Source organism: Vespa crabro, chromosome 7 (assembly GCF_910589235.1).
Source record: "Vespa crabro chromosome 7, iyVesCrab1.2, whole genome shotgun sequence".
Taxonomy (NCBI): Eukaryota; Metazoa; Arthropoda; class Insecta; order Hymenoptera; family Vespidae; genus Vespa; species Vespa crabro.
In genome coordinates, this window is record NC_060961.1 from 1,662,501 (window position 1) to 1,689,836 (window position 27,336).

Below are 27,336 nucleotides of genomic sequence, written 5' to 3' on the forward strand. Positions count from 1 at the left end.
TTCTTTCTTTCTTTCTTTCTTTCTTTCTTTCTTTTTATTTTATAATGATAAAGGTATAGATAAAAGATTAATGAGATTTAATTTCTCGTGTATGTATGTGTATATTTATGTGTGTTTGTATGTAATTCTTTTTTTCGATATATATCTATTATTTAACGCATTCTCCTTTTGTTTCCAAACGTTTCTCTTTTTTTATTGTACCTACATTTCCATAATTCCTTTTAATTCCAGCACTTCCATGTTTATTTTATTACATATGTGATCGACCTAACTTGTTACAGTAATGTTTCGCTTCTAACATACTCCATTACTTTCTAGTTAGTTTCTTGAATAAATAACATTCGAGTTTTAAATGTAATACATCACGGCAAATATAGGGAATAATAAGGACATTTAGAAACTTACGTATATACATATATATTTATAATAAATTAATTTAATGAACTTTTGTCAATAGTTTCAAATTTTATCTTTTTTTTATAAAAATATTTAAGTTCGAATAAACATCTGGGAAGATCACTCTAATGATACAATTTTTCGTATTTTATTTCACGTGACCCGGAACGAGTTGAAATTTACTTAATGGTCCGCCTCTTGGCAACCCACGATCGATAAAGTTTTTGTAAAGGATAGAGAACATCCCTCTTAGAATAATTCAAAGATTTTTCTCTAGAATTCAGTTTAACCCAACCAGTAGGCAGATTCGATTCAACGAGCAGTTTGAAATTGTCTACGATATTCGTCCTGCTTTTTATTTTATCGGGGAATATTGACGTTTGAAATGTCGATAGCGACGTTTTTATTCGTTCGCAAGACGATAAACAAAAATAAAAAATAAAAAAAAAAAGAAATTAAAAAAAATCTCCGATAGAAAGCTATACTATCTACGTATATGTATTTTCGAGGATTTTCGAGACTTCGTTCGTCATTCTAGAAAAAAGAATGATCGAATCGATGTGAACGATCACTTTTATGAGGAACGTTTGGAAACTTCCAACTTTATCTCCTATAAAAATATACAGAGAAAGGAGAAAGATTCGACTGTTTCTTTTTTCTTCGAGAATATTTTCTTTCGAGAAGAAAAAAGAATAGAGAGTAAAAAAAAAAAAAAGAAAAAAAAGCTTCAAAAAAAGTCGAAATATTGCTTATAATTCGTTTTTTTTTTTTTTCTTTTTTTGAATGAATTCGTTTATAGTGATACTCGTTAATTCTATTATAAAATCATATAACTTTTAAAGTGTACATTTAACTATATGCATACATGTATATCTGTAGTTATTGTAAAAACACACAAATTGTAGATTTATCGTTTTGATAAAATATAGATATGAAACATATCATTTAAAATGAAACAAACGTGTATATCTGTATTTTGTATTTTTTAATTTTATTTATTTTTTACTTTATTTAATTTGATTACTATATGTTTTTATATTTTTAATGTTTCTTTTTCTTTATATCTAAATTATACTTAATACAATATAATAATATTATATCATAATATATATATATATATATCCTATGTTCAAAATATAACGTTACAAATTTTTATCTCAAAAATACAGCATTTCCGAGAAAAATTGTTCAGAGAAGAGTTATCCAATTTCAAGGGTGAAATATAATGGCACTTATTGTTTTTTATTTAATGAAAGGTTTCCAGGTCATTTCAAGGCCAACTTTGGTTTGTTCAAATAGGAACCTACATTTTTTATAAGGGTAATGTATTCTACGAAAAAAGATTCTACGAAAAAAGAATTATTGTCTGATATAATTCTTCATGGCGCATAAGAAAAAAAGGAATTAGGTTATAGAGGATTAAATATAATTTCATTTAATATTGTATAAAAACAAAGATGATTTATCAGAGCTCTACGTGACGTTTGTATAAAATTACAATAATAATAATTCTAATATATTTTTTTATGACAGTCATTATTAAGACAAATCTTTAAATATAAATACGATCTTTTATTAAATGAAAGGCTAAAGCTTCGAAATTGTGTCTGAACGTCCAAAAAAGAAAAAAAGAAAAAAAAAAGAAAAGAAAAATAAAAAAAGGAAAAGAAAGAAAGAAAGAAAGAAAGACAGACAGAAAGAAAGAAAGACAGACAGAAAGAAAGAAAGACAGACAGAAAGAAAGGAATGGAAAAGAAAGATCAGTTGAAATTGATAGCTTAGAAAATTTTCGTAAGTTCCTTTGATTAAAAGGAGTAAGAACGATCCGTCAAAAAAGCTTCGTTGACGCTTGGAACGAAAAAAAAAAAAAAAAAAAGAAAAAAAAAAGATTTGTAAAATGAGAAGAATGTAAGGAAAGAGGGCGAAGGTACGAAAAAAAAAAAAAAAAAAAAAAAAAAAATATGTAAACGTTAGATCGAGAGACTGGCAACGCAGGCATCATCATGAAAATAATATCCGAAGAATTTCCATTACCCCGAGAGTACCACCCACTCGGCTCCTCTTTCTTATATAAAAGAGAACCCAGAACGAAATAGAAAGGAAAGGAAAAGGAAAAGAAGACCGAAAAGAAGAGGAAGAAGAAGAAGAAGAAGAAGAGGAAAAAAAAAGGAAGAAAAAAGAATGGTTCTATCGACTAAGAGGTCACCGATACGACCGCTATCACCTTCGTCTTTTAAACTTTAACCTCTTTTTTCCTTTTTACTTTTGATTTGTTCCTTCATCCATTCGTTTCAAATACTACGTAACAATGAAGTTGAGTAAAATATAACAGTGAGTATTATACAGGGTGGATAAAAAGCTTCTAACCTTGTAGTTTTGCAACTGATTTAAAAAGAAAAAAAATAAATAAATAAATAAATAAATAAAAAGACAAAAGACAAAAGATAAATCAATCGAAAAATTTTCGAAAGAATTGATTGACATTTAAGATCACCTAGGAACTTTTGACCTACCGTATATATTGTTGTACGTTTACTCGGAAAATTTATGTAAATTCGTTTATTGGCAATTTGGTCGATAGCACTCGACGAAATATCGACAGGTAGGATATACCCTTCAAAATTCTAACTGCATACTCTCGATAGAGAAAATTTCATAAAGGTACCACGTTAAAAATTGTAGAAGTTACATACGTGAGATGATAGCACGTGAATCATTTCAAAGAACGTTATTTAATTGAGTTAGCAACTGTTATTGCGTTTACGATGGATTTATGGGATTCATCATTTCGATGTTTTCTTCTTTTTCTGTTTTTTTTTCTTTTTTTTTTTCTTTTTTTTTGTTATTTTCTTATCTCATTAATCTATCCTTATATATAAAGATAATGTCTACTGTTTGATGAAGAAGTTGAATTGCGTAAAAAAAAAGTGAAAGACAAATTGAAAGAAAAAAAAAGAACTGATTGACTCTTTACGTGACTTATACTGTTCGCATACATTCGTATGCAGAACAATCAAAGCGAACAATCAGAAAAAAAAAAGAAAGAGAAGAAAAAAAAGAAATACTCCGATTATTATTATGGGCAAACGTAATTGGCAGATTTGTACCACTTTTAATTACAATACGGAACGTTTCAATAAGTCCTCGTCACATGTCATAATTACTTTTAATTAACATGTCCTTTAAACGCACGTTTATATAGAAGTAGTAATTTGAATAGCGAGTTGACTTTCCACATTAAAATAAATCGGTAATTTGTAATCCAATATTTTCTTTTCTTTTCATTTCGTGATTGATAATATTTTTATTATTTCCCCAAAAATAAATACTTTGTTCTTTGATAAGAAAAATTTCATTGATATATTTTATAGTTAAAGAGAAAGAAAGAAAACAGAAAAAACACATGGTACTGTTTCAGGAATGTCAACCAGAATTTTTGCACGACCTCGTATTAAAAATGAAAGCCTACATCTTCACACCGGGTGACTCTATATGCCGTAAGGGTGAAGTAGCTAGAGAAATGTTCATAATAGCGGACGGTATACTCGAGGTAATCAGCGAAACTGGAAGAGTTCTTACAACGATGAAAGCTGGCGACTTTTTTGGTGAAATCGGCATACTCAATCTCGACGGATTAAATAAGTGAGTTATGAGATATATTAATGTTACTAATGACATATGCCTATAGATATATAAGTTACTTTTATCGGAAACAAAAGAGATTTCTTATTCATTTCTAAGAAAAGCAAAAAAAAAAAGAATATTTCTATTTTTACATATTTCTATTGAAATGGCACAGGAGAGAATCGTCGAATTATTTCAATGTAAAATAAAAACGATAAAAATTTCAGACGAACAGCTGACGTTCGATCGGTTGGATATTCCGAATTATTTAGTCTATCACGCGAGGACGTTCTAGCAGCAATGAAGGATTATCCAGAAGCCCAAGAAATTTTACAAAATCTTGGAAGAAAACGATTGATGGAAGCAAAGAGAGTAGCACGTGCATCGAGACAACCAACGTCACCTGGACACGACTCGTCGGACAACAGTACCGGTAAAAGAATCGTGGACAAGTTAAAGAGCGATGTGAAAGGTTGGAAGAACGTTCTAAGAAAGAGTAGACGTAATACTAGACCAGAAGAGAGTCTAGAATTGCAACCGTTGACATCAAAAACACCGTCCAGTTCAACGAAGAGACAACGACACAAGGTAGAAGATATACAAGATACTGCAACAACAAACACAATTCAAGAACCACCTGTGTCACCTTTGGGTGCTGGTCTACCTCTTCTCTCAATATTAAAATTACTCAAGGAGAAAGAAGAACGAGAGGAGAGACGTAATCTAATGGAGACTCAAGTTCACGTGCCTGAACAACAGCCCCCACCGGCTGAAGCACTTGTTCCAACTAATCCTAATTTATCATTCACACAAAGAGTACTCTTGTTAAAAGCTAAAAACGAACAAGAGGCACAAGCCCAAGCGGAAAAGGAAGCCACGATGAAGGAGCCTTTATTGTCAAAGAATACGACTGTAACGGAAAATGTTCAAGAAGATTCGAAGGAGACACAACAAAAGGTTGCCGATAAAATATCGATACCAAAAGTATCATCTTTGGTTGATAAACGACAGTTTCAATCTACGAATAATGTTGTGGTACCATCGATAATTCCAAAGCCTTCACCATCCGTCGCAACAATCGAAAATACACCAACGACTAACGACGTTGTTGTCTCAAATGGTACTACCAATGTTAAAAAACCTTGGGCTATGCTCAAAGATGCTTCCTTAACTACTACTACTACAACAACTTTCATGATGTCGTCTTCGACGATAAAGAACAATACACCTCAAAGAGGTTCACCAATTAAAAGACCGCAAACGAAACAACAACAAAGTCTTGCTCATCTCAGGCAACAAACCAAAATGTATGCTTCCGTCGACGATCTATCACCAGAATATTGCGGCCTACCGTTCGTTAAGAAGCTCAAGATATTGAACGAAAGGCAAAAGCTTGCTGAACTTGAGAAAGCAGTGAGAAGTTCTAGTTTAGACTGCGGTGAAAATTCCAATTTAACTACTTTCGATGGGAGTCTCACTCGTAGCCATTCTGAAGCCTGTGCTATTGAATATGCAAGAAAACTTGCTAAACTCAATCAAGTACGGGTATGTCGAAACAAAAAAATCTTTTATTAAATTCTTGCTTTTGAATAAATTTCAGAACAAAATAATTGACATTAGAACTAACAATAATTCCATTTTATAAATAATTCCATTACAAATTTTTGTATTAATCACAATTTTGTCAGTTTGATCAATTTAATAGTTCTAGTGTTAAATAAGATCATCCTTTAAACCTTCACAAACAAGTCAAATACCTTCCCAAACAAATACTTTTTCTAATAGTAATATTTTTAATATAAAACAGGGTCTAAAAGGTCCATCTTCACCAACGGAACCATTATCACCAGAAAATGAGACACTCGAAAGGCGAGACTTAAAGAGCATCTTGAAGAAACTCTCAGCAAGTAGTAGAACAGGTAGTTCGGATACTTCAGCAACGAGTATACCTGATCGTGAAGCTGCTACTGCCGAATTAAGACGATTAATGAGAGCACCAACGATCGAAGGTTATGCTGCCAGACATACGAAATTATCGAAAAGTGTAACTTTCAATAAATATACATTACAAAGTCCACCGTCCGAGCAGAGCCCAGGAAATTATCCTCTCGGGGATCAGTTGTCTGAATCTCAGGAACAGAACTCGCTGCCACCGCCCAATAAAATTACTTTCCGTCCTTCGGGCAGTGAGGCTATTCTGCAAATGGAGACTAAACAACAAGAAGAGGGATATCTTAGAGAATTCGTATCGGGTATTATAGAAATCATACAAGCACGTTTAGTAAGTATAGACATATATCGTACACCTACATCATAATAAAAATCTTGAAAAATTTATTATTTATCTTTTCTTTGTTTTTATTTGTTCGTTTTTTTCTTTCTTTCTTTTTTCTTCTTTTTTTTTCTTTTTTTTTTTTGTTCTTTTTTGTTTTTTTTTTTTTTTTTTTTGTAGGAGGAGGACATTCAAAATAAATTCGAACGGGAATTCGTTTCCTTGGAATTAGAGATTCGTAAGCGAGACGAAATCATTTCACAACTTCAAGGAAGGATACAAGAATTGGAAGAAAATGAAAGAAGAAAATGTGACGAAGTAATAGCTCTTACCGGCGATGACAGTACAAAACACGACATTTCCCTCGAGGAAGATTTGGACGATGATAACGAGGAAGAATATGACGACGATAGGGAAGATCATCCTTTTATGAGAGATGGCTCGGTGGATACTGTTTTAACAGCTCGTTCACGTGCCTATGGACGACCTTCGCCAACGAGCGAATCTTCGTACAACAGAAGATCCTGGGAAGAACATTCCGAGGAGGAAACTTTAGAATTACAGGAATTACCAAGATCAATAGTTCCACAAAGTTTGTGGAGAGACGAAGTTGCAATAGATTTGGAATCCAATAGCGAAAGTAGTAAATCCGAAGATGATGATGGTGGTTGTCATTCTCGAACGTTACCATCTGGTAGCGATAGCGACGACGAAGATACCAAAAGTGAATGTGCCAAGGATTGGGAAGCTAAGATGCTTGCTGAAGAGCTCGAGGCGAGACAGAGAAGTAGCGAAAATGCTAGCCCAGGTTCCTAGCGTATTAACGAGGTCCTAGAAGTATTCTGTTATTTAACGAATACAATGCGCACCGACAATTGGAGAAGTGCAGCAGCTGGTAGTGGAGCTTTTTGTGAAAACGATTGCCCTTACTTGCAATTAGACTTTAATAGTTTGACTAGTCGTAGAGAGACTATGATGTAGTTCTCCTTGATCGAGTTCAAGATTGAGATTAATGCGTATATGAAAAGAGAGAAAGAGAGAGGGGGGAGGGGGGAATTGCAGGATAGTCGCTCATTTTCTACAGAAAGGATTCTAATTTCTAATGTGAATCCAAATGTACGTACAATTTTCGTGAACACACAATGCCTTTTATTTTTCTATCTTCGAATCCTGAATTTAAAAGTGTTAATTTTTAATATAAATTTTTCTTTTCCTTTTCTTTTTTCTCTCTTTGTTTTGTTTTAAATCATCATAAAACGTCTCTTCTTCTTTTTATTTCGATTAAAGACTCATTTTGAAATCCTTCTCTTGCAAATTCGAATAGTCACTTTCAAATATATTACACGTAGCGATTATCGAATGATCAAACAAAATTATTCTGGGCTAAGGATTACCTCAAATCGTCGCTCGTCATTTCGGTAAGTCTTTAAAATACTCGTCGCGTCGATCTCATTGTTCTATTAATTCATTATTATTAATTTTATTTAAAAAAAAAAAAAAAAGATGTATTAATATTATTTGAAAAAAAAAAAAAAGAAAAAAAAATACTTTCTTGCGTTTTTTACATTTGGGATAATAATCGACAAAGTTTTCCATATTTATCGAATGAAACAGAAGTTATTGTTGATACGATTTATCGAGTTACAGTAAAATACACAATAAAGTTGCGATGAATTATCTCATGTAAAGATATTAAAAAAAAAAAAAAAAAAAAAAAAAAAAAAAAAGGAAAAAAAGGGAAAAAAAAGGAAAAAATACAAATTACACATAAAGTTTTTAAGATACTTATGTCAATTTTTACGTTTATATAATACCAAATGATTTATTTATATCCTTTGTTCTCGTTCACGATTAACTTTTTAAAAGCTGCACCACAAATGATTAGACGTGTTTGATAAATACGATGCAAAGTTTCAAATGATTTAAAAAAAAAAAAAAAAGAAAAAAAAGTATGCGTTTATGTGTATCCATAATATATACACATTATACGTGATTCAAAAGCAAAATGACAAATATATTAAGTATATCAACCAGACCAAGCTCAATATTTCTAGATTCTTTACAAAATACATCTCTATTAAGTGACAAAGGACTATTAAGTAAGAGAAAGAAACTATTAAGATATTGTAAATATTAGCCTATAATTTATTTATCTATGAATGAGAGAAGAAGAGCGAATGTACGAGTAGGATAATAAAATGAAAAAAAAAAAAAAATAAATAACACAGAAACAAAAGAAATACAAGGATATGAGCGCCTTTGTGTGAAAGTGAACGTTAAATTCAGTGGATTGTGAATGAGCATTTTAGATGCTGTCATGTACCTATTACGAGGACGAAAGGAATATACAATAAAGCAAACAACGTTTTCAAGTCTTGGAATTTTTACATTACCTAAAAATATAATTACACATAAAATTGATAATTGAAAAAATTAATAAGACTCAATAACTATAAAAAAGTTAATAATTCAGTAATATTTATAAAGATATATAAGATAAAATTGTGTAGTTTTTCATTTAGTGTTTCAAGAAAAAGAACAAAAAAACAAATTGAAACTTGCCTCCATTAATTCACCACGTGATCAATACGTTTCAATAAACTCCGCTAGAGAGCACCGTCTGTATGTCCAACCTAAGTGACGTTTCGTTTGACACGTCGGCACACGCGCTACACTTGCAACGTTTCTGCGCATGCGCCGAATTCGACTATAACAGAAGGACACTTAATTTTGTTCAAATAGCGTCTCTGTGTCAATCAATTATTTTATATTTAAAAAAATATACAAAAATGTCAGGAAAATCAAAAGCATTTACTAAAGAGGAAGAACTTCTACTTCAGGATTTTTCCAGAAACGTTTCTACCAAATCTTCTGCATTATTTTATGGTAATGCTCTTATCGTCTCTGCGATCCCTATTTGTAAGTATGATAATATTATACAGATTTTATAATTTTTAAATGTTATTTTTTAACCGATTGAAATTTTATTCTTTTTCTTCTTCATTTTAAGCAGATTTTCTTTCATGGCTTTACATTTTATTAAACGAATTTATTACTATTTAATAATTTCTCTAGTTAACCTCAAATTTATAATCTTCGTTATTTTCGAAATCGTTCATTTCAATCGATTTATATATATATATATATATATATATATATATATATATATATATATATATATACATGTATATATATATTACAGGGCTATTCTGGAGGATTCATATGATTGATCTATATACTAATTTGATATCTTTCGTTTTGGTCACTTTAATAAGCACATATACTCTTGCTCTTGCATATAAGAATACAAAGTTTATTCTCAAGCACAAGGTATGTTAAGTTTTTTAATTATGTATTTCTATTAACATAAAATTTCTTTGTACTAAAATCATGTTTTTATTGAATAGATCGCAGTAAAGAGAGAAGATGCAGTTACTAAAGAGATGAATCGCAAACTTGCAGAGGATAAGAAAATGAGTAAAAAAGAAAAGGATGAAAGGTATTAATTTGTCTATAATTTTATATGGAGTATTTACTATTTCCAAATTAAAATTAATACATTATTGTGTACTTTTTTTTAAGGATTTTGTGGAAGAAAAATGAAGTAGCTGATTATGAAGCGACGACCTTCTCTATCTTCTACAACAATGCTTTGTTCCTTGCATTTGTCATAGTATCATCATTTTACATATTAAGAGCATTCTCTCCAGCAGTAAATTATATACTTTCTGTGGGTGCTACCAGTGCATTGTTAGCATTGTTATCTACAGGTTCTCAATAATAATAACAATTCAATGATTCCACTGATTATTTCATTTCTACAAAATTCAACCTACAATAAAATCTTTTTTTTATATGAACTCTTGCGTATAGATAATAAACGTAATTATTTATAATTAAATCATAAAGTTCATAGACGAGTATTAATTAAATTAAATGAATTAATTGAATTGATAAATGATCAATAATTTCTATAACTTATATTATGACAATTATTTCGTAATCGTGAGAAAGTTTTTTCTTCTTTTGTTTTTTTAAATAAAAAATCACCTTGTGTAAGAGTTATTAGAACTTTTACAACTTACATATTCCTTCGAGACGATGGTTCATAGTCGTAAAATAATTCAAGATGACGAAGCGAAGTGCCTTGTAGCGCGAAGTAACGTATTTTATGAGTCGGAGAAAAACGAGAAGATCTTACCCGGTTATATGTACATATGGATCGACGTACGTAGACCTGTCTGAAGTTTTATACGTCTCGCGTTTAAAATGGGCAACTAGCCAAAAAGTTATCCACCGACGAAATAAAGTCTGGACTCGTATGCTTTCGTAAAACTCGTAAGAGCAATGTTTATCCGTTTGTGATAAAAATACTAAAAATATTTAACGCGCACGGTACGTTTATTCCCTTCCGACAAAACAATGTAGAAACTTGTTTACAACAACGTATTTATTTATTTTTTTTTAATAACTGACCTCGTCTCTTTCTCTAGGTCTATGAATATAACGTAGTTAAATTAAATTAGTTCCTAAAATGTGACTATGTCATTAGTGCAAATTAGTTGAAATTATAAATCAAGAACGTTTCTATCTTTCTGTCCAGGAAAGTCCCATTTCTTTTGAGTCTGACAGAAATAAATCAATCTTACTTGGCTCGGCTATATCGTCGTGTCAAATCATTTCCACGGAATTTTAGGGAAATCTATTAGCACAAACTTTTCAAACTTTATAGATTATTATAAAATGGTTGAATGATAAATAGTAACTTGAAAAACTTGGCCAGGTATCAGTTTCAAAGTAGGACTTGACGTATCAAGGATCGTTCAATATTTTCTAGTCCCATTGTAGTCGATTTCATTTCATTTCATTTCATTTCATTTCATTTCATTTCATTTCTATATCTTCAAACGTTTTCACCATACCGATGAATCATATCTAATGATTCGCTTATATCTCAAGATGTCATTAAGAGTATGCACCTTGGACGTTCTCCAAACGCATTGATCCAACTTCGTTAGATGTACAATTTACGTTGTGCTACTTGTTTACTTTATTGTTTATCACATTCATAAATCATTGGATCATTGAGGATCAATGAGTTATTCGTAAACATCTCTAATTTAATTATATTTTATCAACTTAAGATGTAGTTAATTTTGTACCGAGAATTTTGACGAACAAGAAGAAAATATTGAGATTATATCGTATATATTTGAAATTATTCGAACTAACGATATAAATAATATAATGATCAAAATACTTAAATGTGTATTAACAACGTTGATAGATAAAATCCTATTAAATATTCTATTAAAAGTCTGGTAAACATTCTAACGAATTTCCTCACATCAGTACCGCATTGGCATTGTAAAGACATTCGGAAAGCTTCCTGGCAAAGAACGCAAAGGAAAATCTTTCCTATGTTTTCCTGTTGTTTGTATGTTACAACAACACAGTCTCCTGCTTTGTTCCTCGATCAGGCAAAATATGTACTTGGGCAATGTCAAAAAAACAACAATTCTATTTTAACAAACATTTCTACTCGAATTAATTCAATGCTATAAGATAATATTTACTACATTTTAAAATTAGAACAAACAAGTACGTAAAACATTAAAAAAATTTTACGCGAAGGATCCTATCAAATTGCAATCGTTTGATATCGATCTGAATCGAATGTATCGTTCACCATATACATTTTCAACATTTTACTGTTGCTTACACGGTGGACTAGAGAATTCTAATTCTCTATTTTCGTAACGACGAAATATTCGAATGATTTGCGATAGAACGAACACTTTTCAAAGTGATCCACGGTCACACGCGTCTCACGATTGTGCAAATAATAAAAAAAAAAAAAAAAAAAGAAAGAAAGAAAAATCAAATCGTTCATTCACGTATCCCCACATACCATCCGTTCGTTGATTCGTTTTTAAAAAACGAATTTCGATTAGGCTCTCAAAATAAAACGATAAAATCAAATCGATGAAAATGAAGGTAAAAGAAATGAAAAGAAAAGAAAAAGAAAGAAAAAAAAGAGAGATTATCTCCGAACGATAAAGAAAAGAAAAAAAAAAAGAAAAATAAAAAGAATATAAAATAATAAGAATAAAAGAGAAAGAGAAGAGAGAGTCCTGGAAACGAAGAGGAAAATGCCAAGTGTTCGTATCACGTCCCCGAAATAGCGCAAGCGCCCTTCCGAAATCTCTAAGGCCCGCTACCAAAGAGAGAAGCTTGTGATTGGCTGGAAGCTGCGGGGCGCGGTCCGGGATCGGTACGCAACCGCTATATCGGCTCATTCGAATATTACCACGGCAGTTCTCGCATCTCTTGACAGTGTTCGTAAAGCTTTAAGCTCGTCCGCCAGGCTCGAGTTGAGAAAAAAAAAAAACAAAAAGAAAAAGAAAGAAAAAAAGAAAAAAAAAAGAAACAAACAAACAAACAGACTTCGACTTTTTGGGATTACACAGTTTTTTCTGTTGTTTTTCTTTTTTGTTTGTTTTCTTTCTTCTGTTTTCATTACTATTACTATTATTATTGTCATTATTCTTTCGATCTGATTTAATCTGTATCTATTTATCTGTCTGTTTCGTAACATCGTTCGTACAGAAAAAAAAAAAAAGAAAAAAAAAGAGAAAAGAAAAGAAATCTCATCAAATTTTCGATTTATATCGATTAATATCGCATATTATAATTCTTCAAACGTTCCATATTATAATCGAGTGACCGTAAATCCAAGCGTTCGATCAATATCATCACAGATTGTGTCGATCTTGTATAATATCGAGCCTGATATATACATATAGACGTATATATATATATATATAAATATATATATAAGATATATAAAAAAGAGCAAAAAACCGCGTCGCCATCATGGTATGTTCAATCGATGATATCGTAAGTCGTCGCCCTGGTAACATACACGTTTTCCTATTGTCTACTATCTTTTATTTATTATATTTTTTAATTGTTCTTGACCTACCTCTCTCTTTCTCTTTATTCTTTATCTCTCTTTCTCTCTATCTCTATCTCTCTCTCTCTCTCTCTCTCTCTCTCTCTTTATTCTTTATTTATATTTTCATTCTTACGTACACACGCAAAAACACTTTTTGTATATCTAATTACTATGTTTCTTACTTTTTGTCTAATTTTTTTTTTTCAATTCTATTGGCATGTTTTTAAAACAATTTGTATTGTACATGTTTCCTTATCTAATTGCTTTCATTTCAGTGTTGCTTTTTTTTTTTTTTTTTTTTTTTTTTTTTTTAATATTTTTTACTTTCTATTTCTTTCCATTATTCTCTCTCTATCTCTCTATCTCTCTTTCTCTCTCTTTCTAGTGCACGAACTCGCGAAACAAACGAAGTAAAAAAATAAAACTAATATTCGCGCGGAACAGTGTTGCTGCGATAAAAAAGATGTTTCCTTACAAAAAAAGAAAAAGAAAAAAAAAAAAAAGAAAGAAAAAGAAAAACGCGGAATTTTTTTTGGAAATAAGGAATAAAAAAAGTATGTTCAGGAGGTGCGAGGTCCTGGAAACGTGATTGTTTCTTAGACGGCGAATTTTTTCGAAGACGTTCCTCCAATCGATCGTGCCAATTAAAAATAATTTCGATTTTTACAAGATTCGTCATATTAAAAAGAAAATAAAAATCGATAAAGGAAAAGAAAGATATATGGAACGAACGATCGGAGAAACGGCATCGAAAATCAAACGATCTTTTCGTCAATTTAATTGATTAATCGTCCGAATAATCCCACGACGCAACAAAGTGTTCATAATCCACTCTCTATAATATTTCGCGAATATATATATATATATATATATATATATATATATATATATATTTCATTCGAAAGTGTTATTTTATCCATCATCGTGACTTGTGAAAGAAGAAGTCAGCCAAAAGTTTGAATTATACACGAAATATACGAGTGACGTTAAGAATTTTGCGCGAATTTTACAAAAAAGAAATAAAAAAAAAAATAGAAAATAAAAAATAAATGAATAAATAAATAAATATAAATAAAAAAGAAATATACGCGGCATTCGTAACAATGTACGTGATTCAATATAACAAAGATTCTTGTCGTTGAACATAATAAATCGTGATTTGATTGCGTTATAATAATCCAAAAAAAAAAAAAAAAGAAATAATAATAATAAAAAAAGAAGAAGAAAGATCAAAGTTAACTCGAAATCATCGTCCTGATTAAAACATCGTTGTTGCAGCTCGCATTATTTTGTTGCATTTCGTGGCGAGACGACGACGATGATCACAAATTAATTTCATTTCTGATCGTTCGATATGTTTTTATTTTTATTTTACAGGCCGACGAATTGCCTCCAGAACAAATTGCTGGTAAGTAAAAAAAAAATCAATTCTCTCTCTCTCTCTCTCTCTCTCTCTCCCTCTGTCTCTCTTTATCTCTTTCTCTCTTCTTCTTTTCTCTAATAGATATCATATAAAATACATTGAAAAGAGATCGTCAGATGAAAAGCATGATTCGTTTCACGATCGAGTCTCGGATGACGACGTTCCGGAAAACGTATCTTATTTTCAGTGTGCACGACTAAATTTAGTCGCTTCTCTTCTCTACCCTTCTTCGTATTCTCCCTTTTCTCCCTCCTGCTTGCTCAGCTTTGCTAATGGTTTCTAGTTGTACTTTACGGTCACGTTTTAGTTAATCACTATGTAGTAGTTTATAATGTAATTTAATTATAATCGAATCTCTGTTCTTTAATCAAATTGTTATTTCTATTTTTATCTTATAACAAAAATTATATATAATGTCAAACTTACATTATTAATCAATGTATTATCGTAAACAAGCTACGAATTTTAATTAATAATTTGATTTTCACAAAAATTTTATTGGATCTTTAACAAATATTTTGAAATTATAAAAGATTAAAATCAAACAAATTAACAGTATACATTTTAGTTTTACAATAAATTTATTAAACTCTCGAAAGAGAAAGGCACAAATAACGAACGAACATATTTTATCTTCGTTTTACTTCAAATCTTTATCCTTAATAATATCTACACACGTATTTTTACCTTTACGTTTAAAATATTTTTGGACATTCAATTGAACAAATTAAATAATAAATTTATTTAAAGATAAAGTATAATAATCTAGTACATATACTTTAATATATTTGTATTGTAAAGTTCAAAACGGGTTAACTACAGAAAGGTGTTCGGTTTAACATCATTTCAAAGGCTAAAAATGAATACACGTGACTCGTAAGAAGTTGAAAGGCAGTAACGTTAGGAAACTAGAGGATTTCTAAATCGGATCGTAAGGTCCCTTCCATCCTCGAAGTTCATGCTGTTAACGCGGCTAACGTGGCTCGACAAAGGTACTCGAGTTTATTTGAGCTTCGATTCGATTGGGAGCAGCTGCTGGGTACCTAAGTATAGCTTGCATGTATAGTGTTCTCTCTCTCTTTCTCTCTCTCTCTCTCTCTCTCTCTCTCACTCTCTATCTCTCTCTATCTCTCTCTCTCATTCGTTTAGAAGATATAGCATGACGATCGATCAGTCCGTCGCTTTTCGTTCAAATCCAATCAGACTGATAAAAATAACTAAAACCATATTTTCCAGATCTTGTGCAAAACAAAAACAAAAAAAGAAAAGAAAAAGAAAATAAAATGAAGAAAAAAAAAAAATAGAATCTCATAACTTCGACGAAAGAAACGATTCTCTCGAGATTATTCGCTTGATATTCTAATAAAACTGTTTCCTTATTTTCCAGAAGATTTCCTTTGGGATATCTTTGAAAAAAGAAAATTACAAATATATATATATATATATAAAATAAAAGGAATGGTCAAAGATAGATGGAAAAACCCATCTCATTCTATAATAATTCTTCGTACAATTTAAAAAAAAAAAAGAAAAGGACAGTCGTTTTCTTTGTTTGTTTACAAACGATAAATTAAACAACGCGTTATATTACTTGTTGTCGTGCTTTGAAATTTCGTACTGTGCCAAATCGTAAAACAACTCGACGCAGTTAGAATGATATTTAATATCGAAGAAAATTAGATAATTTTTATATAATTTTGTAATCCTTTTCGTATATTACAGATATTTTTTTTATCGATTAGTTAATTTTGTCGTTAGAAAAAAAAATAGATCGTTGATTTACGTTAGTAAAGGGCTGTTCTCTCTCTCTCTCTTTTTCTCGAGACAGTAGTAAATAAACGATGTAAACGACTATGAGCGATGATATAGAAAGCCAAATAAGCTCCGAGAGCCAAAATCGCGAGGGTAAGGAAGGGCATTAACATCGGATCTAAATTTGAATCGCAACCGATGGCGCACTGCGTGAACGTTGAGCTACGAGCTTTTTAACCCGAAAACGAAAACGAAAAAGACAGAGAGAAAGAGAAAGAAAGAGAGAAAAGGAGAGAGAGAGAGAGAGATAGAAAAAGAGAGAGAGAGAGAGAGAGACAAAAAAAAGGAAATACTTTCCCAATAAATTCAACGAAATTTTTTATCCTTAAAAGAAAAAAAAAAATAAATAAATAAAATAAAAGAAAATAAAAAAAATTCAAACTTCATTTTTTTCCTTTCCAGTCCTTCGTAAAGCTTTCGACAGCTTCGACAGAGAAAAAAGTGGCAGCATTCCCACCGACATGGTGGCTGATATACTTCGACTTATGGGACAACCGTTCAACAAGAAAATTCTCGATGAACTTATAGAGGAAGTTGATGCTGACAGTGAGTGACATTAACGATATTAATCCATAAATTTTCTAATAGAAATTCTATTCCGTTATAATGTTCAATATACACTATATAAACTATTGGATAAAAAAAGAATACTTTCATTCTCTAAATTATCCATAAATGTATGCACTATAAGGAAATATTATATATATATATATATAATGTTCCCATTCTACGGGGTTGTTCGACTGTTTATAATTTCGAAAAAAAAAAAAATAAATAAAAATAAAACAAAGGAATAGAAAAAAAATAAATATACAACCCCGTTTGATTTGTTTAGAATCAGGACGTTTGGAATTCGAAGAGTTCGTCACCTTAGCCGCGAAATTCATCGTTGAGGAAGATGCTGAAGCACTTGAGAAGGAACTTCGAGAAGCTTTTAGGCTCTACGACAAGGAAGGTAAGTTCATTTACAAAAGAAAAATAAATAAATATTCGTTCAAACAAAACATTCTCTGATTGATATGAAATTTTTTTTTTTATAAATTTTTTCTACTTCTTAATAACTTTTTTCCTCAGCGTGAATTCATTAATTGACGCCCGTTAACCGATAACTAACGTAAACGTAAGATGATCGTATCGAAACGATTTACGTTCCATATCATAAAATGATCTACGACGTCGTAATACCTCGGATGATCTCGGTAGTTTTCGCTTTTAGTTGGAGATCAGCCAAGTCGTAAGATGTAGAAAGAGATAAAAGGGGACTAAAGGGGGTGATAGGGAAGAAGATGGTAGAGTTAGATAAATAGATAGAGACGTTAAAGAAAGGAAGAAGAAATTCGCGGGAATTTAACTCGAAACGAAATAGAACACGGACAGGAATAGCTAACTATACAATATTAGAAAATGTACGCCGTAGAGATCTAGTTTTATGAAGGATCTAAAAAAGAAAAAACAAAAAGAAGAGAGAGAGAGAAAGAGAGAGGAAAATTTAAATCAAAATTTGAATAAAAATGATAATTCGAAACATTGTTCCATATTATATTTATCATTTTTATAACAGGTAATGGATATATCCCGACCACCTGCTTGCGTGAAATTTTAAGAGAACTCGATGATCAACTAACGGACGAGGAATTGGATATAATGATCGAAGAAATTGATTCTGATGGTTCAGGAACCGTAGATTTCGATGGTACGTACATTCACAATATCTTTTGATTAATAAAAAGAATTTAGTTATCTATAGATTTGGCACGTATTGATCCCAAGAGAAATTTTCAGAAATCATCGAATTTTGGAAAATGACGGAAGTCAATATATATTCGTGTTCCAAGTTCAGTATCAAGGACTTGGCATTTCATGTTCTTCTTTCAATTTTGTGATACATAGAAACAGCTGCATAAGTTATTTATTATCTTACTGAAAGTTCTATTTTACCTAAGTAAATTATTATTTTGATTGATTAAATAAATTTTCTTCTTTTTTGTTTCAGAATTTATGGAAATGATGACCGGAGAATAATCTTGGCTAAAGTATCCGGTAGCATGAGCTGCTGTGAATTTTTTGTTTTCTTTTTATGTAAAAAAAAAAAAAAAAAAAAAGAGAAAGAAAAAAAAGAAAAAAAAAGAAAAAAAAAGAAAAAAAAACACGCCATGCGTTTATCAAATCACACAAAGCTATAAACAATTACTCACATATATCTAAATGTTCGATGGAGTAAACGTGAAACACATAGTGTCACCATAATAATATTTAGAGATGAAAGTTGAAAGGAGAACCTGCTGTTAAATAATGCTTATACACGCGTAACGCGTTTATGTTTATTACAGCAGATTTACATATATTTTGTGCGTTTGATAAAATTACTGACGTCATGCCTGCTATATTTTCCATAAACAGTATTTATTGTTGTTAATAAAAACACATTGGGGAAAAAAAGCGTGTGATATCCTTTATCTTTTATTTCTAGTATTAAAAAAAGATAGGATAGGATTTTAGATAGATATATAGACATCTCCTAAACGTTTTTATTCGTTCAACATTTGATCGTAATTATAATATCATTAGTAGCATTTTTTTTTTTTTTTTATTGCAATTGACTCACTTAATTTAATTTGTCTAATAGTCGTGTAAACATAACGTACTACTATACTTTTAAAAAAATATAGTTACTAGCGATAGACTAGGAAATTCGATAACTGTAAGTGGCACAAAGGCATTTTCACGTAAACTTGCATTTTAAATGTTTCCATTCTATCAGAAATAGATTATGCCAAAGAATATAGCACGTAAAGGTAAGAAACGTGTGATAAAGTTCTATTCTGATATATATATATATATATATATATATATATATATATATGTGTGTGTGTGTATACATATATATATGTAGTCTTCGACTAGATTATGCTTAACACGAAGATATATAACTATTTGTAAGACTAAATTGTTTGTCTTTTTTTTTCTTAATATCTTTAAAAGTTCCAAAAATGCAACGAATTCGCAAATTATCTTTCGCGATAGGATCATTATTATATCTAATTGCTTTTAAATTGTTTTAACTCATATTTAAATATCAAAGGTTAAATAGGACGATAATATATGGTCATGGTCCTCGTATTTGGAATGAGAAATTTCTCTCGAATAACACTAAACATATGATATATATAGGTAGATACACGTACATACATTCGACACATATGTACGATAATTTTCTTCATTTTGGTAACATGTAATCACATATCTGTCACTATTAGCAGGTAACACTTTTTCTACCGAGGGTATTAATCTAAGAAATGACATCAACTCGGCAAATAGAATATCTTTCATGTAGTGTGCATCTTATCATTGATATAGTGATTTTTTTTTCGAGCGAAAAAAATATATAATATATGTATATTAGAGAAGACGAGTTATAAAAAATAAGAAAGATTTCTCACCAGAAAGTCGAGTAAATATCTGCCTAGTCCTACTTTCAAGTTTTGTGCTTTATACGAGAGTTTGTAAATCATCTTCCTCCAAGTCTTTATTATCGGAGGATGAAAGTAAAGGTCACATTTTAAATAAATGTGGAAATTCATTGCTAATTTCACGTACCAATCGTTGGTCCTCTTGACTCTCAGTCGTTTCCTCGCAAAATATCCTACGTGTATAAAGTAATAGAAATTATATAAATCATTCATTATATAAATCATCATATATATCTCTTTTTACCTTGTAAAACATTTTAAAAGATCTTCGGATTGATGCCGATGTTCATTATAATTTGAAGTACGTAATACTCTACGACACAATTCTAAATATTGTCTACGCTATATAGAGAATAATTATAATATAAGGTTAATTCATTATTTAATAAATTTCAATATATATATGCTATAAACTTTATAAAAATCTTTACCTTATCGCCAGGATACATATCGAAAAGTTGCCTCAAAATAATTTCAATTAAGACTTTCACGTCGTTAGTATAGAAAAGACCTGCTGTATAGTCGTTATTAAACAGATCGATAAACAATTTCAATACGGAATGAGGAGGTTGTGGTTCATGATCAAATATTCTTACTGGATCCTCTGTGATATATTATATTATAAAAAAAAAATAACTTTCCATCTTTTCCTTTATAAAAATCGACAAAAATAATTTACCTTCTCTGTTAAAAAGAAAGAGGATTTTTTCAGTGAAAATTTTTGCTACTGTCCTTTCTTTTAATGCACTTATTAATGGATTTTCCGAATTCGTAAATTGCAAATTATAGGATAATATTAAATTGACGAATAAATCAGGAATTTGATCTTCCAAATCAGAGTCTGGTGGGTTTTCTATCAAATCCAAGAGGAACGAGACAAAATCAGATCCTAGTTGTTCTGCAATCATTTTCGTAATGCGATAATCGTAAAGAACAAAAAATGTATAAATTAATGTTCTAGATGTAACGTACTACCTACTTTACTCACCCCAATGTGTAACTGGCATTGGTTCACCCATTGAAAAAATCATACTAAGCAATAATGAAGAATAATTTAATTTCTGTACATTTCTTGGATTACTCCTCATATCTCTAAACAAAGTTAGAAAAGAAACTTTCTGGTTTTGCATATGTAATATTAAATTATGCAAAACTATGTTACCTTGCTAATTCCATTGGTAATATGCTGTTTAACATAATAGTTAAAATGATAGAATCTAAACTACACATTACACCAAATGATTGCAACAGTAATTGTCTTATAGTCCATCTAGGCTCCATTTGATAATACTGAATTAATACGTTAACGCCATTGTATTGATCTTGTTTTAAAATATATCTTGAAACATTTGCATCTGCATTTGTCTACGATAGGAAGAGCAATATATGAATATATATTTTATTATCAATTTAAAATGTTTCAACAAATTTTATGTACTAAGATAATACCAGTATAGATGTAAGCTCAGTAATGTTTTCTACTATAACAGATTCATCCTCATAAAGCATCCAATTTCTTTGTTGAGAATCTTCTTTGCAAGAAGTGAGTTCAGTGAAAATGATTTTGAGTCTACTTGCATCATAAGTTTCTTCGATATTCATTTTTGATACTGTTAGCGGTGTTTCTAATTGTTGCAATAACGCTTCAAAATAGTGATTTACACTTTCAGGTAACAGATGTTGTAAGTCAGATACAACAACTATGACTGCCACTTTAGACATGTCATAACTTAATTGAGTATTTCGACGAACTTTGTCGAGTAATTGATAAGCCGTTTTGGAATTTATATTACACAAGGAATTAGTTTTTATAGGCGAACCATTAGGAGACGTTCGTGCACTAATCTGCGAAGGACTCTTACGTATTTCCGGCGTCGTAGGATAAGCTTTTTGAACTGTCTCTGAACTAGACTGACGAGGAAAGGACTGTCTACGTTGTTCAGTTCCAGATTGGCGTCGACACTGTGTATTATATACTTCTCCTTGATCCAAATTACCATGAAGTGTCGTTTGTGCTGTTACATAAGAAGTATTACTTTGTATATGTCTGACATCTACCTCTGAATTAGGACATATAGAAGAAGGAATAGTTTCTTTGGTTGGAGTAGTATTTCCAAAATCAGGAGGCATTGGTGCTTGTTTTTTCTGACTCGGTGCTTGTTGTTTCTTATTTAACGCTATTTGTTTTCTTCTCGTCAGCAAATCGGATAATAGATCTTGTTTATGAGTATCACCGCTTTTATTACTTTCCGACTGTAGAATTAGTATAGATCCATCCAGAAAGTCGATGAAAAATTGTGCCTGTACCTGATGATCAGCGGTTGATATAATGAAGAATTTGATAGAACATTCGAAAGACTTGACATACCTTTACGGTAGTGACATAATTAGATGGAATATATCCAACCTGAGCCTTATTATTCACTACTTGCCACCAATTTCTTTGCTTTGTATTACTCTGATGGAATATAAAATGATCCCCTTCACGAAAGCTGAGAGTTTTAGCGAAGGTGGCATCGAAGTCGTATAATGCCTTCAGCATTTCATAATGTTCTAAGTATGAAAAAATTTCAATATTAAAATCAACGAAAAAGGACAAATAAGTCATTTAATATGTAAGACTAAACCGATCGTAAACTTACCTAACCTTACACTATTGTCACCCATCGTTCGGATAGTCAAATGCACAGTGTACTTTCACCAGAGACACGCCCAAATAAAAACTAGACAGACAGGAAACTACTCGGCGCAGGCTACGAACATTTCACTTTCAAATCTGCTCGACATAATAGTTTTCTTGTTCCTTTTCATGGATATACAACAGTGTATGCTTTCGAAGGGATCTCGAGGAGCCCTCTATAATCGTAATCTCAAACACACTTTCAACTGCAGTACGAGCGCAGACTGGTGCAAAACAATACAGACATTTCTCGAGTATCGATCGAAATGCATCATGTTTGTTAATTGCGGGCAGCATGAAATAATAAAAGGTAGAAAATTTTATTAACGATGATTGTTATATTACAATGATGATGCATTTGTGCATTTAGATTTAATACATTGAATGAACAAGGATAGGAGAGGATGTCAAAAGGGGTCACATAGAATCGTACATTCCAACTCCTAAAAGTAAATTTCTTCGAGAAAAATGTAAGGTCAAAACCGGAGAATTTTTCGTTGGAAACGTTCGCAATAAATATGTTTCAGCGTTGGTCTTTACATCAGGATTATGCGAAACATTAACATCCTCCAAACTCATTTCTTCTGCTAACTTTGTAAAATCCCATAATATAATAGTACAATCTAATGACCCTATAAAATTGAGATATATTAATTTAATAACTTGAGAGAAAACTTTAAGAGTCATTGGAATTGATAAAACGAACTTACCTGAAACTAATATATTTCCATCTCTACTGAAGGATAAACAGTGTATGGTACTTGTATGACTAGATAAAGCAGCCACAAGATGACCATGTGCCAAATCCCACACAAGTACGCGACAATCAGCACCAGCTGAAGCTAAGAATCGACCTTCAGCCGAAAACGCAAGAGAATATATTGGACCTTTATGACCTGTCATTAATCTTACTTGACTACCGGTTACGCAATCCCATAATCTCACGGTCATATCGCTAGAACCGGTTGCAATGTAATTTGAATTAGGATGAAATTGTACTACCTATAAAACAGATGTTAATTGCATTTAACAATGTTAAAATTTAATATTTAATGTAATTGGTAATGACACTTTCTTATAATAAAACTTACATCAACATCAGAGTAATGACCAGCAAATATTCTAAGAGGTTGGTGACAATCGGTCACCCAAAGTCTAGCTGTTTTATCATGAGAGGCTGTTGCAAAATAATAACCATGAGGTGAAAATCTTATACACCATACTGGGAATAAATGACCTTTGTAACAAACTACGCACGTCCACGTATGAAGTGACCATAATCTTACTGTAATTCATTAAATAAAATCTTTGTAAAATTGATAAAAAGAGAAATGTGTAAAAAAAGTTAATAATTTTTTTACCTGTAGCATCTTCAGAACATGAAAGTAAAAGATTCCTATCTGGGCTAAAAGAAAGATTATATATTGGTCCATTATGTCCATATAATGATCTTGATGTTTCTGCTGTCCTATCATCCATCATTCTGACTAATACATCATCTATATCACAATTGCAGAACATTATATATGTATATGTATATGTGTATATATATATATATATATATATATATATATATATATATATCCAAATAAAAGATATAGACGTAATAAATATCTAATAAATATACCTGCTTCTCTATCAATATCTTGCAATTGTTCACCAGATTTCATCAGTCTTAATTTTTGCGGAACTAAACTCCATACTTTAATGGCAGAATCACTAAACCCAACAGCTAATAAGCTCGAATCTTCTGCTACTTCTGCTGCAGTTACACTAAGTAGAATTTTAAATATATTTATTAATTATAAAATTATAAAAATGTGTTTTAGGTATTGTTGAATAGGTATACTTACCTATGTACAGTATTAAGTAATGTGTAAAAACAAATAGAAGGTAATGTGTCAGGACCAAGAACAACTCTCTTAGATGCTTCTCTCAATGCTTTAACCTTTTCTAACTTATCTACATCCTTTCTATATTAAAATGATAAAAATAATAATATGATTTTAAAACAAATTAACCTAACATATAAAAAAATATTTAACTTACAAGTTGGGTAATGGCATTCTGCCCACAGGTGGTGCATTTGGATCTGATTTTGTTTTCTTTGAAAACAATGGATCTTTTTTAGCCTTCTTCTTTTTTGGTTTATCACCATCTGCACCAGCTACATCATCCTCCTCTTCTTCAGCTGGCGGAACACATTGAATATCTGGTTCCTTTAGAAGACCATAATAAACCTTTGCTTTATTATCTATGAAAAATATAACTCATAAATATTTTTGCATTCTGAATCAAATGCCTTTCAATGCTAATTTCTTGAAAAGATATACAATACCTTGTCTTGTTGCTTCGCCCACCACAGCACCAGAAGTGGCTTCAATTTGTTGTTTATTACGAGCAACTCCTTCATACATATCAAAATATAAATGTTCTTGTATAATATTCAATAATACACTATGCTTTTTTTCTTGCAAATGTCGTTTTAATATCGATAAAGTATCTCTTGACATTCTTATAATAAATTGATTGGATCTATAACAATTTGTCAAAGAAACTATTACTTGTTAACATATATATAGATATCACAAATTAAAGTACATACTTAAATGTGTCTGTCAATTCATTCCCCGCCATTTGTTCACGTCTTGTGACATTTGAAAGTTTTTTTAAATCAGATTGATAATATTCTTCTAAATTTCCTCCAAATTTTTCTATTAATTGTTTTGCTTCTTCAGAATGATTATTGTATACTAATTCTAGATACATATGTACCAATACTGGATATAATATCGTACCTAACTCATGCTGATCATTGATAAAGAAAATGAATATTTCTGATAGAAAATATTAAGATTTATGATTTTTTTTGATCTACTATTTTACCTTGTATATGTCTAAAGAACTTTCTACAAATTTCTTTAATTCACTATATGCCTTTTCGTATAAAGCAGGATCACCTTCACTTTTATAAGCTGACAGAACACTGCTTACTTCTGAATCTGTTTGTTGAGTTTCATCTGTGGATACATCTGTAAGATTTGCTTCTTTCCTGAATAATTCTTCAGTTCCCTAAATGAAAGAATATAAGAGATATTAACCAATATCAATATCATAAATATTTATACAAACATTGAGGTTATATTTACTAATTCTCATAAATCATTAATTTACCTTTAAATTATATTTCCTAAGAAGTTGTAAAACAGCAAGCATAGTACTCTTTTCGTTCTCCATATTTGATTGAATTGTTTAATAAATCCTTATTAATCAAATTAACATTTATCACAGGACCTTTTTTAAAAGTTTGTTTCGATTTAAAATGCTCAATAGTCGAATAGATATAAGAAAGCCATCATGACATTTGCCATTCAAAAACAAATGATGGAGCCACTGTAGATTTTTTGAAATGATATAAACATTTTATATTTATTGTTAGAATTAATTAAACCATTTATAAAGAAAAAAAAAATTGGAAAGCTCTGTGATCATAAAAATGATTGAAATTTGTCATAGGAATATTAATATCTTTGTGACTCTTAAGAGTCTGTATTACATTTTATCGTACGAATGATACATTTTACAATTTTATTTTCACCATAAGATAAGATTTCAATCCAATATTTAACTAAATAATTCCTATGAGTTACACAGTTGGTTTATAGATACTTCGTTTATTTCGTTGAATTGTGACGTCAGACAATCTCGCAATCTGATTGGTTATCTATAAAAATCGTGACAGTAGGATTCCATCTTGAATTTTTCGATCTCTTTATTGCCTACTATCGACCAACGCGATTGATCGAAATCTTAGTATTACTTAGTATGAAAACTGTGTGTGTGGCCAGTCTTAAGTTCTATAATCCATGTTTTCTTCTAGATGTGTTGGAAGAATATTCGATTGAACGGTACAAGGTAATTATTCATCCAACTAAAGTATATTTAATGTATTTTACGTGAAAATATGAAGTATTGAGTTAACTAAATTTAAGACAAATTTTATTATATTATATTTTTAACAAATAGATCTTAATAAATACGACAAGTTTGTTAAGTAATGATAAAAATTCAACAACTAATAAATTTCAAATAAATTTTTCATATAATTTCAAAAAAAAGAGAACGTTTAACATTTCTATTATAAAAACAAAATTAATTACTATCATTTACGTTAATTCTCTAAATAGTACTTGCTACTGATCGATCCTTAGCGATGAGTGAATCTCACAGAGATCCTTGATCTTCGTTCAATTACGGTATCACAAGTCAAATATAAGGTATATAATATAAAGGAAAACATTTCAAACTCGTTAGTATGTGTTGCATTAATCGCTATATATAAATAACAGGGACGATGAGACCGATGGCAAAGAATTAATTTCATTGAATTTCGATGAGTTAACACAGTAGTTTCATTATAATCTGCGTTTTTTCATATATATATATATATATATATATATATATATATGAAATATATATATATTTCATATATATATATATATATATATAATTAATTCTTTTGATTATTTTACATTTATTTAAACAATATATATGCATATATTTAAACAATACATATGCATAAAATAATTTACTATTTATCAATAACAATATAACAAATATTTATAATTCGTATAATTGTTTATACAACAGCATAGTTAATTGAAAAATTATGCAGACTTGATTGTTACCAATTATTTGTAT

The 27,336-nt window shown here is 30.4% G+C and overlaps 5 protein-coding genes across 21 annotated transcripts in view; 3 read left to right on the plus strand and 2 right to left on the minus strand.

The window, feature by feature from the left end:
* The window catches only part of LOC124425514, an 88,068-nt gene extending 79,404 nt beyond the window's left edge, over positions 1-8,664 (plus strand). For all 13 annotated transcript variants that reach the window (XM_046965942.1, XM_046965943.1, XM_046965945.1 and 10 more), the window contains 4 exons: positions 3,815-4,038; positions 4,248-5,565; positions 5,828-6,301; positions 6,473-8,664. In XM_046965942.1, the coding sequence (XP_046821898.1) occupies positions 3,815-4,038; positions 4,248-5,565; positions 5,828-6,301; positions 6,473-7,108 (2,652 nt within the window). In that variant the 3' untranslated portion in view covers positions 7,109-8,664. The remainder of the gene's footprint in view (positions 1-3,814; positions 4,039-4,247; positions 5,566-5,827; positions 6,302-6,472) is intronic.
* A 120-nt stretch (positions 8,665-8,784) lies between these two features.
* LOC124425517 (translocon-associated protein subunit gamma) lies at positions 8,785-10,091 on the plus strand. The gene is made up of 4 exons (XM_046965961.1): positions 8,785-9,211; positions 9,495-9,622; positions 9,700-9,791; positions 9,875-10,091. Exons 1-4 carry the CDS (start codon positions 8,917-8,919, stop codon positions 10,071-10,073), a joined length of 714 nt encoding a protein of 237 aa, XP_046821917.1. The 5' UTR covers positions 8,785-8,916; the 3' UTR covers positions 10,074-10,091.
* A 2,545-nt stretch (positions 10,092-12,636) lies between these two features.
* Positions 12,637-18,647, plus strand: LOC124425518 (troponin C, isoallergen Bla g 6.0301). 2 transcript variants are annotated; one of them, XM_046965962.1, is made up of 6 exons: positions 12,637-13,192; positions 14,628-14,658; positions 16,888-17,031; positions 17,321-17,440; positions 18,047-18,178; positions 18,479-18,647. In XM_046965962.1, the coding sequence occupies exons 1-6, from the start codon at positions 13,169-13,171 to the stop codon at positions 18,505-18,507; spliced, it is 480 nt and encodes a 159-aa protein (XP_046821918.1). In that variant the 5' UTR covers positions 12,637-13,168; the 3' UTR covers positions 18,508-18,647. The 2 variants fall into 2 exon arrangements, with proteins under 2 accessions (XP_046821918.1, XP_046821919.1); XM_046965963.1 differs by having other exon boundaries at positions 12,637-13,171.
* On the minus strand, positions 18,567-22,957 carry LOC124425516 (NCK-interacting protein with SH3 domain). Of its 3 annotated transcripts, XR_006942526.1 has the most exons (10): positions 22,598-22,954; positions 22,324-22,508; positions 21,405-22,262; positions 21,118-21,320; positions 20,944-21,047; positions 20,635-20,853; positions 20,387-20,559; positions 20,200-20,297; positions 19,926-20,128; positions 18,567-19,826 (listed from the first exon to the last, which is right to left on the minus strand). XR_006942526.1 is itself a non-coding variant. In XM_046965960.1 (9 exons), exons 1-9 carry the CDS (start codon positions 22,620-22,622, stop codon positions 20,038-20,040), a joined length of 1,896 nt encoding a protein of 631 aa, XP_046821916.1. In that variant the 5' UTR covers positions 22,623-22,957; the 3' UTR covers positions 18,567-20,037. The 3 variants fall into 3 exon arrangements, 2 of the variants coding, with proteins under 2 accessions (XP_046821916.1, XP_046821915.1); XM_046965960.1 differs by having other exon boundaries at positions 18,567-20,128; positions 20,944-20,987; positions 22,598-22,957; XM_046965959.1 differs by having other exon boundaries at positions 18,567-20,128.
* LOC124425515 (transcription initiation factor TFIID subunit 5) lies at positions 22,723-26,035 on the minus strand. 2 transcript variants are annotated; one of them, XM_046965957.1, is made up of 12 exons: positions 25,810-26,035; positions 25,522-25,707; positions 25,241-25,443; positions 24,974-25,170; positions 24,685-24,889; positions 24,489-24,608; positions 24,263-24,408; positions 23,997-24,134; positions 23,727-23,920; positions 23,346-23,637; positions 23,069-23,267; positions 22,723-22,859 (listed from the first exon to the last, which is right to left on the minus strand). In XM_046965957.1, exons 1-12 carry the CDS (start codon positions 25,870-25,872, stop codon positions 22,838-22,840), a joined length of 1,965 nt encoding a protein of 654 aa, XP_046821913.1. In that variant the 5' UTR covers positions 25,873-26,035; the 3' UTR covers positions 22,723-22,837. The 2 variants fall into 2 exon arrangements, with proteins under 2 accessions (XP_046821913.1, XP_046821914.1); XM_046965958.1 differs by lacking the exon at positions 22,723-22,859 and having other exon boundaries at positions 22,937-23,267; positions 25,810-26,032.
* Between the last annotated feature and the right edge of the window lie 1,301 nt (positions 26,036-27,336).